The 15129-nt window shown below is 57.8% G+C and overlaps 1 protein-coding gene and 1 pseudogene across 1 annotated transcript; one reads left to right on the top strand and one right to left on the bottom strand.

The window, feature by feature from the left end:
• Nucleotides 1-15129, top strand: part of LOC138101859 (uncharacterized) — a 678931-nt pseudogene that overhangs the window by 494574 nt on the left and 169228 nt on the right.
• LOC138101881 (zinc finger protein 154-like) lies at nt 6401-14234 on the bottom strand. Its single transcript, XM_068999635.1, has 2 exons — nt 14115-14234; nt 6401-7269 (listed from the first exon to the last, which is right to left on the bottom strand). Exon 2 carries the CDS (start codon nt 7235-7237, stop codon nt 6494-6496), a length of 744 nt encoding a protein of 247 aa, XP_068855736.1. The 5' UTR covers nt 7238-7269; nt 14115-14234; the 3' UTR covers nt 6401-6493.

The raw sequence follows: 15129 nt of genomic DNA, 5'->3' as shown, positions 1-15129 counted from the left end.
CTGCTGGTTTGTGCTGTCACTTGCTTGTGTGCAAGTGCGTGTGGCTGTGTCCGAGCAGATTCAGAGGATGTGTTTGTAAGGAGGCGTTGGTGTTGTTGGTTCGCTGGGGGTGCCCGGTTTTCGGGACATCCCCCCTGGAGCAGGGTGTCCCCCCTTGGTGCAGGCGCGGCCCTCAGGCAGCGCTCAGCCAATCAGAAGGCGCGGCGCTGGTGACTCAGCAGTTGCCAGGCAGAGCCGCAGCGCCCGGCGCTCCCCAGCTGGAGCCCACGTGTGGCCCGGCCTTGGCGCCCCCCGCCAGGGGAATTTGGGGAGGTGGGAGGGGGGGAGCGCCAAGGCCGGGCCGGGCCGTGCTGTGCTGGCAGAAGTGGCTGCGGCGGGGGCCGAGTGCGGGCAGGAGCGGCCGAGAGCCCAGCGCTGCCCCAGCCCGAGCTGCCGCAGCTGCATCGCTGCTCGTGCTGTGCGATCCGAGAGCTCTGGGGGGCAGAGCGAGCCAGGGCTGGGTGCTGGGCCTGGGGGGAGCAGGAGAAAGGCTGGAGGAGCAGGGCTGGAGACCAGAATGGTGAAACGATGCCCGTGGGAGCAGCAGGTGGGATTCTGCAGGAGAAGGAGTAGTGTGAGGAAGAGGAGTGTGAGGAAGAGAAGGGACACAGGAGGAGGAGGAGCAGGAAGAGGAGGCACCCCAAGGTTCCAGCACTCGCTGTATCTGCAGCCTCCCCCCAGCCCCAGGAGCGTTGCCCCCCCCCCCATCCAGCAGGTGATCAGGGAAGGGGATCCACGATTTTCCCGAGGGTGAATCTTGGTGTTTCTGAGGTTTATTGGTTTCCATGTTGGTGCTTTGGATTTTTTGTGGGGGCTGAATGTGTTTATATTTTGGAGGGTGTTTTATCTGGATCTTGATGTTTTGGGAGTTTTGGGTCTGTGTCTTGGTGTCTGGGGGCATTTTGGGCTGAGTCTATGTGTTTTGGAGATTTTTACAGACACAAGATGCCCAAGGATGGACTTGGGCAGGAGGAACCCCCAGCCCAAGGCGCTCACCCCTTGTTGTTTCCCCAGTTCAGGATTTGTCATTCCCAAGGTGTGGCCGGATGGAGGAGGAGGAAAAGCTTCGGAGATGCCGCATGAGGAGGGGCTGCAAACACAGTCCAGAGAGATCCAGGGAGGAAAGAGCCCCCCTGTGCCGGGAAGGCGGCCCAAGATCCAGGCAGAACTCAGAGCTGGGGGAGAAGCCTCAGGGTGGGGAGAAGCCCCACAAGTGCCCAGAATGTGGGATGGGCTTCAGATGGAGCTCCAATCTGATCAGGCACCAGAGGATCCACACTGGGGAGAGGCCCTATGAGTGTGGGGAATGTGGGAAGGGCTTCACCAGCAGCTCCCACCTGATCCAGCACCAGGTGGTCCACACCGGGGAACGGCCCTATGAGTGCTTGCAGTGTGGGAAGAGCTTCGGGTGGAGCTCCAGCCTGAGGGTACACCAGCGCACCCACACTGGGGAGAGGCCCTACGAGTGTGGGGAATGTGGGAAGGGCTTCAGCAGGAGCTCCAACCTGATCCAGCACCAGAGGATCCACACTGGGGAAAAGCCCTACGAGTGTGGGGAATGTGGGAAGGGCTTCTCCAGCAGCTCTGAGCTGATCCAGCACCAGGTGGTCCACACTGGGGAACGGCCCTATGAGTGCTTCGATTGTGGGAAGAGCTTCGGGTGGAGCTCCACCCTGAGGGCACACCAGCGCACCCACACCGCGGAGAGGCCCTACGAGTGTTCTGAGTGTGGGAAGAGGTTTCAGAGGAGCTCCCACCTCCTCCAACATCAGCGCATTCACACAGATGAGAGGCCCTTCCGCTGCCCCAAGTGCAGGAAGGGCTTCAAACGCAACTCCCACCTCATCACCCACCGGCGCATCCACAGCAGGGAGAGGCCCTACGAGTGTCCCCAGTGTGGGAAGAGCTTCTCCAGCAGCTCAAACTTGACCAAACACCAACAGATGCACCGCTAAGGGAAGTCCTGCGAGTGTCCTGAGTGCGGGAAGAGCTTCGTGCGCTGCTCCAGCTCCATCCCCCGTGGGAGGATTGGCGTTGGATGATCCCCAGTGACCCCCGTGGGGCAGAGCCCTGGTGACCCCCGTTCCGGGTGATCCATGCTGGGTGGGGGGAAGGTGTTGGAGAGATTTCTTTGCCTTCTCCTTGTGCTGCTGGGATTTGGTTGGGAATAAATTCCCTCCCTGTGCCCAGGCTGGGTCTGTTGTACCCGTGCCGGTGCTCGGGGCGGGATCTCTCCCGGTCGTCCTCTCAGCTCCTGGGCCTTTCCTTGTATTTCCTGTCCCTGTGCAGTAGCAGAGGGCAGGGACAGAGCGGTTTTGGTGTCTCCTGGCATCCAGTAAAGGCCAGCTTAGTCCCGGGCGTTGTGAGGGGCTTGTGGGGGTCCTCCGTTTACTTATTTAAACCACATGGAAACGCGGGAATTCCTTTCGTTCCAGCTCTCCTGCCGGAAGGTGGGGGGGCCTTGGAGGCTCCGGGCCCCGCCGGGTCAGGGCCCCTGCACCCCCTCCTTTCCCAACGCCGCAGCACAGACCCTGTGTCACTGCTGGGGGGGAACTGTCCCAGAGCCGCAGGCAGCTAAAGCCAGCCATGGAGTGCCACACAGCTAAACCCATCCGGCGCGGCTCCCTGGCACCGGCGGGTCCCTCTCCTCTCCACGCGGGGCCGGCGGAGCCAGCGGGAGCCGGCGGAGCCTCCTGTCTGCAGCCAGCACACTCCGCGCTGAACTGAAGAGGACACCACGCAGCCAGCAGCACAAAGGGAGCCAGGCTTTCTCCACCGTAGAGCCCGAACAAGAACACTCTTCAACGTGGCGGCTTCGGAGCCAGAGAGAAGAGAAAGTGAGTCCTGTGGGACGGAGCTGGAAATGGCGACGGGAGAAAAGAGGGCGGTGCCGCGATTCTCGCGCGCAGCTTAAAAAACTTCCTGCAGGCCATGGTAAGAAACTGTAATATCACAGACTGTTTGTCTCTTTGATCCATTTGGAGTACATGGGGGTGCTGAAAAGTTCACCCGTGGCCCATGAAACTTATGAAAAGTGCCTATGCCAGGCTATATAGAAGTATTGAGAGGCTTTTAGAGACCTCCTGTCACAAAAAAAACCCCATTTGTGTTCAGGCCAAAGTAATTAATCCTTAAAAAGATTAATAACCCCATGTGAAGGCCCATGTCTGGCAGTGTGAAGGAACGGTGAGATTTTTCAGGGCAGAGATGTTTTACACCACAGCAGATTGTTTCTTCCCGGGCGGGTCTGCTGTTGGTGGCACTTTGGGAACCACGTGATGCAGAAGAAAACCCTTTTTTCCTTAAGCATAACAAAGAGAGTTTTCAAGAACTGCAACACTGACTAAAATCCCATGTAATGTTATCCTTTCTGCGAGTTGGGTAAAAGGAAGGAAGTGCTGGAAGAGAGGGGAAGTTTGCTTGAATTTCTTGTTATTTCTTTTTACTTTTAATTCTGTTGGTAATAAACTTTTTCTTTGTACAGCAACTGTTTAAGTTTGAACCTGTTCTGCTTCGCAGCTCTCTAGTTTTCCTCAATATTTTCTTATTTTCCCCTTATGAAAAATAACAGATTTCATGTGCTTGACGCTCAGCTGCGTCAAACCACGACAGGCAGAGCCCTGGTGCCTCCTGAGTGATCCATGTTTGGATCCAGTGTCCTGGGTTTGCATGGCCAGGCTTTGGAAATAGGGGGCCTCCAGGGGTGGCTTCCGTCAGCAGCTTCTAGAAGCTTCCCCCGTGTCCGGCTCCTGTTCCGCCCCGCCCCTGAAGGCGAGGGTAACCCAGGGTCTGGTTCATGGCTCCCCTGGGGCAGATGAGAGTGAAACAACAGTGAAAGATCTGTGTTCATAAATATATCTCTGTAGGGTTTATTTCAGAACAGTTTGGTTGCTGTGTGAAGGGGGTTTGGAGCCCTTTTGGTTACCATCTCCAGTAATATTAAAAGCATAAAAGTAACACTTAGGAAACGTGTAAGGGCCAAGAAAGTATGAGAGTAGAAGGATACTCAAGAGATCGGCCTAGAAGCGTAGGCAGCTTTGGCTTGGAGTGTTCTGAGAGAAGTGAGCTGCCCTCGTGAGAGGGGAGTGGATTGAGGGCACTGGGGAGGCACTGGGAGGGCACTGGGAGCGACTGGGAATGGAGCGCGCGGCACTGGGAGGCCGAGTCCAGCACGGGGCACTCGGCGCTGCGGGTCTGCCTGGCAACTGATGAGTCATCAGAGAGACGCGCTCTGATTGGCTGAGGGGCGTCAGCGCCACGCAGGGCGGGGATGGACACGCGCGGGGGCACTGGGAGAGACTGGGATGGACTGGGAGAGACTGGGATGGACTGGGACGGACTGGGAGAGACTGGGAGAGACTGGGATGGACTGGGACACCTCAGGGGAAGCTGGAAGGACAAGAGGCCCCGGGGATGGGCACCAGGGGGGCTGAGGGGCTCCAGGCTCATCCCCAGGGCAGGGCCCGAGGGGACTCGCTCTGCCCGACGTTCTGCACCTCTGCGGGCCGCGAGCAACGGGGCAACGATGTCGCGGTGGTGCCGGCAGAGCCTGTCCGCCAGAGCCCGTTTGTACCCCAGTCTGGCTGGATGGCTGTTCCAGCACTGCGCCTGTTTCTCCCCACACGGGCTGTCCCCCACAAACAGCCCCACATCGCTGGCGAGTGCAGTTGCTGCTCCCGCTGTCAGATGCTCCTCTGCACCAACCTCACCCGCTCGGTGCCCTTAATGAAGTGACACTCGGACTTCATCATCCCCTGGAACACCCCTGTGTGTGTGGGACACAGCTCAGGGGGTGCCCCCCCTGCAGCCCCCAGCACGCCCAGAGCTCCGGGAGCCACCCCGGATCCCCGCTCCGCACCCCCTGTGCCCCACGGCCGCCACGGGACCCTCCTGCCCGTGCTCCGACTTCCTCTTTTCCACCCTTCTCCCTATTTCACATCCCCTCCCCTGCCATTTCCAGCCCCTCGCCAGAGGAGTTTTGGAGTCCCATTCCCCCCTTTTCACCCTTTCCACCATTTTCCCCCACAATCCCCCAATCCCCAGCCCACTCCCGCTCAGTTTTCGGGTCCCATCCTCTGCTTTTCCCCACTTTCCCACCCCCTCTCACCCGTTTCTCCCACACTCTTCAGCCCCCTCCTGCTCTTCCTTTGAGGGTCCCCTCCACCTCTCACTCATTTTAAGGGTCCCATCACCCCTTTTTCCCCTTCTCCCCCCCTTTACCATCACATCCCGTCCCCACCGCTCACCCAAGAGCTCCACGCCCGCAGCCGGGGGGGCTCCCAGCACCACCAGTGCCACCAGTACGGCCGCAGCTGCTGCCACTCGCCCCATGGCCAGCGCTGGCCACGATTTTGATTGGCTGAGGGGCTTTAGGGATGCTGCAGCCTCGCGGTGGGGTTTTTTGGAGGGGGAACCTCGGGGTGCTGGGCAGGTGGGAGCTCAGTTGTGCCCAGAAATGTGTCCCCAGGGACGCGGGATCTCAGGGGTGCCCATGGCCTGGGGTGACGCTGGCCCAGTGCCAGGCACCCACCAAAGCCACTCTGCCCCTGCCCCCCGCAGCCGCACAGGGGAGAGAAAATGGAACCGAGGGTTCCTGGGTGGGGACAAGGACCGGGAGAGATCCCTCAGCAAACACTGGCACGGGCACAACAGGCTCTAATTAGAGATACTAATTAAATTGATGACACTGAAAAAATAAGAGCAGGAGAATGAGAAGGAAAAGAAGATCCTTAAACCACCCTCCCCCTCCTCCCTCCTTCCCAGGGGCTGTGGGGGCATCTCTGCATCCGGCACCTCCATCTTTGGAGCTGCCAGGGATTGGCTCTGCCAGACATGGAGAAAGCTTCCAGATCCTTCTCTCAGAAGCCACCTCTGAACCAACCCCACTACCAAAACCAGGCTGTGCAAGCCCAATAGAGCCCCAAAACTGGGGACCCAGGTATCCAGGAGCTCAGCTGCACCCCAAAATGGGGATGGAGATGTCCAGGGGCTCAGCTTTGCCCAAAAACGAGGCCCCAGCTGAGGGCATTCTCTGCTTGGCTGAGTGCTGCCTGAGGGCTGGGGCTGCAGTAAGGGGGACACCCTCCTCCAAGCGGGGATGTCCCGTAAACGGGGGACCCCCACAAGCCCCTCACAACCCCCAGGGCTGGGCTGGCCCTGCCTGGATGCCGGGAGACACCAAAACCGCTCTGTCCCTGCCCTCTGCTACTGCACAGGGACAGCAAATACAAGGAAAGGCCCAGGAGCTGAGAGAAGGACCGGGAGAGATCCCGCCCCGAGCACTGGCACGGGCACAACAGAGCCAGCCTGGGCACAGGGAGGGAATTTATTACCAACCAAATCCCAGCAGCACAAGGAGAAGGCAAAGAAATCTCTCCAACACCTTCCCCCCACCCAGCGCGGATCACCCAGAACGGGGGTCACCAGGGCTCTGCCCCACGGGGGTCACTGGGGATCATCCAACGCCGATCCTCCCACGGGGGATGGAGCTGGAGCAGCGCACGAAGCTCTTCCCGCACTCGGGGCACTCGTAGGGCCTCTCCCCGGTGTGGATGCGCCGGTGTCTGATGAGGTGGGAGTTTTGATTGAAGCCTTTCCCACAGTCGGGGCAGCGGAAGGGCCTCTCATCCGTGTGAATGCGCTGATGTCTGAGGAGATCAGAGCTGGTCGGAAACCTCTTCCCACACTCAGAACACTCGTAGGGCCTCTCCCCAGTGTGGATGCGCTGGTGTGTCCACAGGCTGGAGCTCTGGCGGAAGCTCTTCCCACATTCTAAGCACTCATAGGGCCATTCCCTGGTGTGGACCACCTGGTGCTGGATCAGGCAAAAGATGCTGGAGAAGCTCTTCCCACACTCCCCACACTTGTAGGGCCTCTCCCCAGTGTGGATCCTCTGGTGTTTTCTCAGGCTGCAGCTCTGGCTGAAGCTCTTCCCACACTCCCCACACTCATAGGGCCTTTCCCCAGTGTGGATCCTCTGGTGTACCCTCAGTGTGCAGCTCCACCTGACGCCCTTCCCACATTCCAAGCACTTGTGGGGCTTCTCCCCACCCTGAGGCTTCTCCCCCAACACCAAGCTCTGCCTGGATTTCCGGCCACCTTCCCAGCCCAGGGGGGCTCTTTCCTCCTTGGATCTCTCTGGGCTGCGTTTGCAGCCCCTCCTCATGCGGCATCTCCGAAGCTTTTCCTCCTCCTCCATCCGGCCACACCTTGGGAATGACAAATCCTGAACTGGGGAAACAACAAGGGGTGAGCGCCTTGGGCTGGGGGTTCCTCCTGCCCAAGTCCATCCCTGGGCATCTTGTGTCTGTAAAAATCTCCAAAACACATAGACTCAGCCCAAAATGCCCCCAGACACCAAGACACAGACCCAAAACTCCCAAAACATCAAGATCCAGATAAAACACCCTCCAAAATATAAACACATTCAGCCCCCACAAAAAAACCAAAGCACCAACATGGAAACCAATAAACCTCAGAAACACCAAGATTCACCCTCGGGAAAATCGTGGATCCCCTTCCCTGATCACCTGCTGGATGGGGGGGGGGCAACGCTCCTGGGGCTGGGGGGAGGCTGCAGATACAGCGAGTGCTGGAACCTTGCGGCGCCTCCTCTTCCTGCTCCTCCTCCTCCTGTGTCCCTTCTCTTCCTCACACTCCTCTTCCTCACACTACTCCTTCTCCTGCAGAATCCCACCTGCTGCTCCCACGGGCATCGTTTCACCATTCTGGTCTCCAGCCCTGCTCCTCCAGCCTTTCTCCTGCTCCCCCCAGGCCCAGCACCCAGCCCTGGCTCGCTCTGCCCCCCAGAGCTCTCGGATCGCACAGCACGAGCAGCGATGCAGCTGCGGCAGCTCGGGCTGGGGCAGCGCTGGGCTCTCGGCCGCTCCTGCCCGCACTCGGCCCCCGCCGCAGCCACTTCTGCCAGCACAGCACGGCCCGGCCCGGCCTTGGCGCTCCCCCCCTCCCACCTCCCCAAATTCCCCTGGCGGGGGGCGCCAAGGCCGGGCCACACGTGGGCTCCAGCTGGGGAGCGCCGGGCGCTGCGGCTCTGCCTGGCAACTGCTGACTCACCAGCGCCGCGCCTTCTGATTGGCTGAGCGCTGCCTGAGGGCCGCGCCTGCACCAAGGGGGGACACCCTGCTCCAGGGGGGATGTCCCGAAAACCGGGCACCCCCAGCGAACCAACAACACCAACGCCTCCTTACAAACACATCCTCTGAATCTGCTCGGACACAGCCACACGCACTTGCACACAAGCAAGTGACAGCACAAACCAGCAGCTCCACAAAATGGCACTGACTGACACACACTGCTGCTCAGCCAAGCTCCTGCTCAATTCCTCAACTTCCAGAACAACAACAAAGCCTGAACAGAACCATGGACATCGTTTCCTAATCAAAAGGGGACAATGTTGAGGCAGTTTGCACATTGTCCCAGAGCTAATTAAGGACATGGAAACCCAGCAGGGGGAAAAAGGGAAGTCGAGAAGGGGTCTCAGCAACAGCGGACGGATGGTGTTGGTGTGCTGGGAAGGGATTGGTTGAAGGGAGTGTGCAGGAATATGGTTAAGGCAAACAGCAGCAGGAGGAATCTATGTGGTAAGAAAGGAAAAGGAAGATGGAAAAGAGGAGGAAGAGAAAAAAGTGAGGAGTGGGGTGCTTTTCAGCACCATCTTATCCGCAACATTTGCCAGCTGATCCAGATCTTTTGTACCCCGCGTTCCAGGACAGGGAAACAAAGAAGTTCAGGATTTGAGGGGGTTGCTCTGTGGTGGGGAGCAGCAGGACAGGGCAGCACGGGCTGGGGGCCTGTGGGGAGCTGTGGGGCAGGGCCGGGGCTGTAGGGCAGCCGGGGCTCAGCGCCGGGCACTGCCTGACCCCAACACCCCCCGGGCAGGGCCGGCAGTGACCCCCGGCCCCCAGGAGGCTGCGGGATGTGGAAGGATCAGGATTTTCTTTCATCAATCTTGTTTGGGTCACTGGAGAAATGAATGATTTTGCAGAAAGCTCAGCAGCTGTCAGAGGATGAGCACCCACAGGCACTGAGGGGGCTGCAGGAGAGGCACAAGAAGCCCCTGCAGCACTTGGCCAGAAAGGCTCAGCAGGGCAATGCAAGAAGGGATGAGCAAAAGGCCAAGGTGAAGGCAAAGGCCATGGCAGAGTTTCTACAGCCCCCCAGGGATGAACCGCAGGGCCCAAGGGGGCCCCAGCACCCAGGGGACGGCGGTGGCCACAAGCACCTGGCACAGGCATTGCCCTCCTCGGCACGGCAGAGCCCACCCAAACAGCCCCTGGCAAGGAATCAGGGGTCCATCTGCAGGCCAGAAGGACACTGCAAGCACAGACAGCAGCACCCTCAGCACCAGCAAGTCCACCCCACATGGACATGGATTGTCAGGGCTGGCAGAGCTCCCAGCAGACCAGGGACCCACCGCACCAGAGCCCTTGAGAACATTCAGGGCGCGTCTGGATCGAGACGAGGCCGCTCCTGATGGACACAGGGGCCTCTCGATCCACTCCGAATCTGAGACCTAAGGGGGGAAATTGGCAAGAAGTTCCTTGATTATTCAGGGAATAAGTGGGAAAGATGAGCAGGGGTGTTTTATTCAACCACTATCAGTAGATGTGGGGGATGGGTTTGAAGCGCATCAATTTCTGTTTGTTCCTAATTGTGATTATAATTTACTGGGAAGGCATTTGGTGGCTGAAGTGGGAATGCAAATTCATATTGTCAAAGGAGATACAGAGGCTAATGCTGCTGGACCTTGGTGTCAAATGTGTGCGAAGGCCTCTGCTGAAGGGAACCCAGAAGTGTGGGCAGCCCCAGGGAAATAGGGAAAATCAGATATGGAGCCTCTCCAAATTCCTCTGAAGCATCCAGGACAAGTGGTGTCTAAAAGCAATACCCTGTTCCAAGGGAGGCAAGGAAGGGGTTACAGCCTCTTACTGAGTCCCTGCTGCTAAAGGCAGCGCTTCTGGAGCCAGGCATCTCTCCCTACAACTCTCCTCTCCTGCCAGGCAAGAAACCCCATCATGGACACCAGAAGGAAAGCACAATTGTCAAGGCTTCAAAAGCAGATTAACTGAGCCTCCTGCCCTGGCCCTCCCAGACAGGGAAAAACCATTTGAATTGCATGTGGATGTTAATCAGGGCCATGCCAAAGGAATTCCTGGGCTCAAATGTTTCACCCAGTGGCCAGAGAGTGGCCTCATTGTCTGCAGAATTGTGCAGCCCCGGCTTTAATGGGAACTGAGGCCTGAAAACTGACAGCAGCAGAATCTCTCATTGTTCAAGCCTGGCATCAAGGTAAAGCTTTGTTAACCAAAGGAGCCTCTAAATGGATGAGCACCGCTGGCTTCTTACAGAATGAAACTTGTTGGATGGAACAGGAGGATTCAGAGTTGAGGACAGGGCAAGGGTTGAACCCAGCCTCCTGTTTGAACGGCCCTGGACACGGGGCTGGCAAGAAACCCATGGCTGCAGTCAAGTGACAGAGCTCCAGAGCCGGCCTAGGAGAGATTGACCAGACATTCCCTGGCCTGAGGGAGAAAAGGTGTTTAGGGATGGGTCTGCAAGGGCAGCAGAAGGGAAAAGAGTGACAAGACACGCTGCTCTTAAGGAAAGGGAAGGAGACAAAGCGCAGCTCAGCGCCTGCATGCTCAGCTCAAAGGGCCGAGCTGGGGGTGCCTGGAAGAGCCTGGCACTGAAATGCCCTGAGCAGGAAGGCTTCAATATCTTCTGCTAACAGCATGGCAGCTCACAGCGGGGCAGAAGCATTTCCAACTGCTTCAGCAATCCCTGCACCAGTTCTTAAGGCATGTTTGGAACAAACAATTCCAAGAGATGGGATTGTGGAAGCAATAGACTCAGACAGGGGAACTCATTTTACAGGAATGATCCTTCAGGCCGTTCTGGCTGCTTTAGGAACACAGTGGGACCTCCAAACGCCCTGGCACCCCCAGAGTTCGGGTCGGGTGGAAAGAATGAATGGGGAAATAAAGAAACACCTTCTGAAGCTGCTGAGAGAAACCAAGATGCCACGGGTACGGCTGCTGCCATTGGCTTTGGCAAGAAGAAGAGCCAGACCCAGGGCAGATACTCAATTATCTCCCCTGGAACTGATGTTTGCAATTCCTCACCCTGCTCATTCCCGACTTAGTGGGGATGGAGATAAGGGATGTCTGTTTCAAGCAGTCTGTGGCCAGAATCCTGTCTCTTCTGAAAGCTCTTCCACAGGAAGCTCGGCTGGCACAGACCCTGCCTTGGGACTTTGCTGCCCACAGCATCCAACCAGGACATCGGGTCCTGCCTGAGGAGTGCAAAGAAGCACCACTGGTGGCCAAGGGCGTGGCCCATTCCAAGTGTCCCCGAGCACAGAAACAGCCGCCAGCACAGCTGAACACGGGGGGACCCCTCAGCCTCGCCTCAAGCTCTCGGAAGCCCCGCGGATTTGCACTCCCCGGCTGCAGGAGGAGCAGGCCAGGCCGCCACTGCCCCTGCACAGAAGGGGCCGCAGCAGCAGCCAGGGCTCCACAGCGGGGCAAGCCCCGGGGGCTGCCCACAGATCCTCTGCTGAAATTGTCTGGCTGGGCACCTCCTCTGGCATCTCCAGGCACTGGGGGCCAATCCTCGCTGGCACCGGGCGAGCTTCAGAGCTTTCTGTGCCTGCACTCGCCACAGCTGCTGCGGGAGACAGCGGGAGAATTCCACTCTGGCTCTCAGTTACACTCACACTCTGGGCTGGGCGGGATTCGATTGCTGGAAAATATACCAAGTTCAGAATTGTTTTAAAATTTTATTTCTCTACTCAGGCTTGCTTTGCCTCTGCCTTGGCGAAAGGAATTTTAAAGTGTTTCTTAAGGGATGTTACAGCACTCAGCAGAGATGAGCTTAACATCTCAACAGACTGGGAACAGCCCAAAAGATACCCAAAAGATAACGCCCATCAACAAAACATCAACGCCCATCAGCAAACATCAAGGAACAGCTACCCCAGACACTGCCCCCGGCACAGCTGGAGACCCCTGCTCTGGAAAAGGCTGAGAAGGAAATCAAGGAGTGTGGACCTAATGAACATCAGAGGCCAAGCAGTCCGGGGCCAACAGGAAACCAAATACTAAGAACTGCCCAACTTGGAACCAATGAACATTAAACCTACGGATTTCGATGGGTTTAGACTGCATAAAGTTGAGGAAAAATAGACTAAAACTCGTGTGCCATGGAATGATTTTCTCTGCACACCCGGGCTCTGTGTGGATGAAATGATTTCTGTTGCACATCCTGGCCACAATGAAGTAATGCCTTGATCCTCTAACACTAAAAAGGTCGTTGGAGAGTTTTTGTTCTTCCCGCAGTTTCTGTGACAGGATTACACCATTAGAATGTTCTTTCTTAATAATTCTACTTTGATATTGTCAGTTGGGTTTGGGCCAGGGGTGTGAGAATCAATTTTTAGTCTGAGGAGAAGAACCAAAAATCTTTACTGCTTTGGATTTTTCTGTGTATGTCTGTGCGTGTCTGTTAGTGATGGCAGAATTTTGGAATGGGTTTCTCGATGTTCACCTGTAGGCTGCACTTTGCAAAACTGGAAGAGCTTTAAAACTGACCCTTTTCCTCATAAACAGTTAAAAAATATTTTTAAAAAAAGGGGAAAAAAAAGCCGCTTTTGGGGGGGCCCATAGGTGAGCCACCTGATGGTTGTCCTGGAAGAGAAGCTTCCTTCCAGGCAGCCAGCAGAGGAGCTTTAGAAATGAAAATTAACTCTGCTGCGGGAAGTGTGCACAATGTCCCAGGCTCTCCTTGCCTGCCAGAGGAATTGGGCTGATTCCCTCTGCCCCTCACCCCAAGCTCTGCCTCCCTGCACAGACGGAATTTGCATCGCTAAAGGCAGAGCCCACACTGAGCATCTCGGACTCTGCAACAGAAATCCCTGAAGCTGCAAAGGAAAACAGCAAACGGAGAATGTTGGGGGAACTTCAGTCACAAAAGCGGGGGGGAATCATCCCTCTCCCCACTCCAACATCTGCTGGCACTGTCTGGGTTATACAGGGTGGGTTTGACCACTGGGCTGCTTTTGCTGCCACAAGGTCAGCGAAATCACTTGGGAATCCAAGGATGTGATGATTTCATCAGAGAAAAGAGGTCAATTGATGCATCCCTGGCATTTCTGGGAGCGCCCAAAAATGGGGAAAAGATGAACGGCCACCAGAACAAATCCTACAACACCATGGAGCAGCCCCTGGGAACCCGAACAAATTCATACCAGGTGCCAGAGAACCCAGTGATCATTTCAATGCATCATTAGATTACAAGCTGTCCTCCAAATCATAACCAAGCACACAGCTCCAGCTCCTGACCTTCTCACCCACCAATCCACTCCCATGAGCAACGCCACATTTCACCCTGGGGTGGCATCAGATTCTCTCTCAGCAGAAGGACCAGGAGGTTGTGGAAAATTAAAGGACTCAAAGTGCTCTTGGCAAAGAGATGGCCAAGGAAAAGTGGGGAAACAGAGAACAAAGGAAATAAAACTTCACAGAGCCATGAATATCGGATGTTATACAAAGTGGGGGTGCACATTAAGGGGCACATGCAGCAGGCGCATCGGGAAGTCTGTACCTTCCAAGGACCTCAGCCAAGGGGGAAAGGGACACGGAGATGCGGCCGGGAAATCGGCATAAAAAGGAGGCTGCGTCCTCCAACACTTGGACAGACCCCACGGGAAATGCCCCGTGGCCTCTCCCTTGGTCCAGGAATAAAGTTCCTTTTACAGGACTCCTCCGGCTCCTCTGGGGACACAAACCTCTGGCCACGGGAACTTTCCCGCACACTCCCGCCGACGGGGCAGCCACCTCTGTCCTACCCACAGCAGCCGGGACGAGCCAGCGCTGCTCCGGCACCGGCTCCTGCCGAGGCATCAGCGGCAAGGAGAGCGCGGGCAGCCGCTCCCGCAGCGCCCTCACGCCAGGGCGAACACGGCGCCCACACGGCACAACGAACCCGCCCCAGCCCCCTGCCGCCCCCTCCGCTCGCAGCCAGCGCCGAGCCCCGCCAGAACCGAGCGCGGCTCCCACCTGCGCTGGGGCCGCCTCCGAGCTCCGCCGCCGCCTCACCGGGCTCCGGCCGCCGCCGCCGCTCCCGGGCCCGCACAGACGCTCCGCCAATGGCGCCTCTGCTGCGCCACGGCCGCCCTGCCGGCGGCTCCGGGCCCGGGCTGCTCCCCGCTCCGACCAATCAGCGCGCCAGAACCACGACTGACGGCAGCACCGCCCAATCGCAGCGAGGGGCGGGCTCTGCACACGGCCCAGCCTCGCCCCGCGCTCCCAGCGCCCCCCGGGCTGCGTGAGGGGAAAGCCGCAGCTGAGGAACAGCCCTGGAACGGGCCCGGCCCGAGCCGCCATTCAGCTGGGAAGGGAAACAAAGCTCTCCGCTGCTCCCGGCCCGACTTGCCCAGCCCTGCGTGTTGGCTGCCTCCGGCTCCTTGGGAAGCCCTGCGGCCTCCCGACTCCCGCCCCTAATTCGGAGCATCAGTGCATGGCTTTGATTTCGTTGTTCAGGCTTGGCTATGGGCTGTCCTTGTCTGCTGCATTTTCTGGGTTCCTCTTGGATCCTTTGAGCAACAGGCTGTGCCCCGGGAGGATCCTTTGTGCTCCTTTGTGACAGAGGAGAACCTTCCAGGCGGTTCTTGCGGGAGCTGCTGCTGTGATGTCACGGGAACGCTGCCGCGTCCTCGCCGTGTTCCCGTTGCTGTGGGCACGGAGCCCTCAGTGTCCAGAGCGGCTCTGGGCGCCCGCTGGTTGCCGGAGGATCCTCCTGCCCGAGGCATTCTCAGCAGCCAGCCCAGCCCCTGCCGGGTGTCCTTCTGTGCTTGCAGGGGTACAGTCTGCCACGTGTGCAGCACGGCCAAAATGATTCAGCAAGCGGTTGCTGCAGTTTGCACTCTGTACTCTGTGGCTTATTCGGGGTATTTTTTAGCCCACTTGGCACGTAAGTCGAGGTTTTCCCTGGCTGCAGCGTCGGTGCCTTCGGGCTTGCTGTGTGCTTTCTGTTCTCCCACTGGAACTGAGCTGCCTTTGTAACCAAATTGCC

The sequence above is a fragment of the Aphelocoma coerulescens genome, unplaced genomic scaffold (assembly GCF_041296385.1).
Source record: "Aphelocoma coerulescens isolate FSJ_1873_10779 unplaced genomic scaffold, UR_Acoe_1.0 HiC_scaffold_56, whole genome shotgun sequence".
NCBI lineage: Eukaryota > Metazoa > Chordata > Aves > Passeriformes > Corvidae > Aphelocoma > Aphelocoma coerulescens.
Note: the sequence above shows the minus strand (reverse complement) of the source record. Positions and strands in the feature narration are given on the sequence as shown.

What these genes read in the sequence shown, in the direction of transcription:
- LOC138101881 (XM_068999635.1), bottom strand. Translation starts at nt 7,237, where the DNA reads ATGGAGGAGGAGGAAAAGCTTCGGAGATGCCGCATGAGGAGGGGCTGC.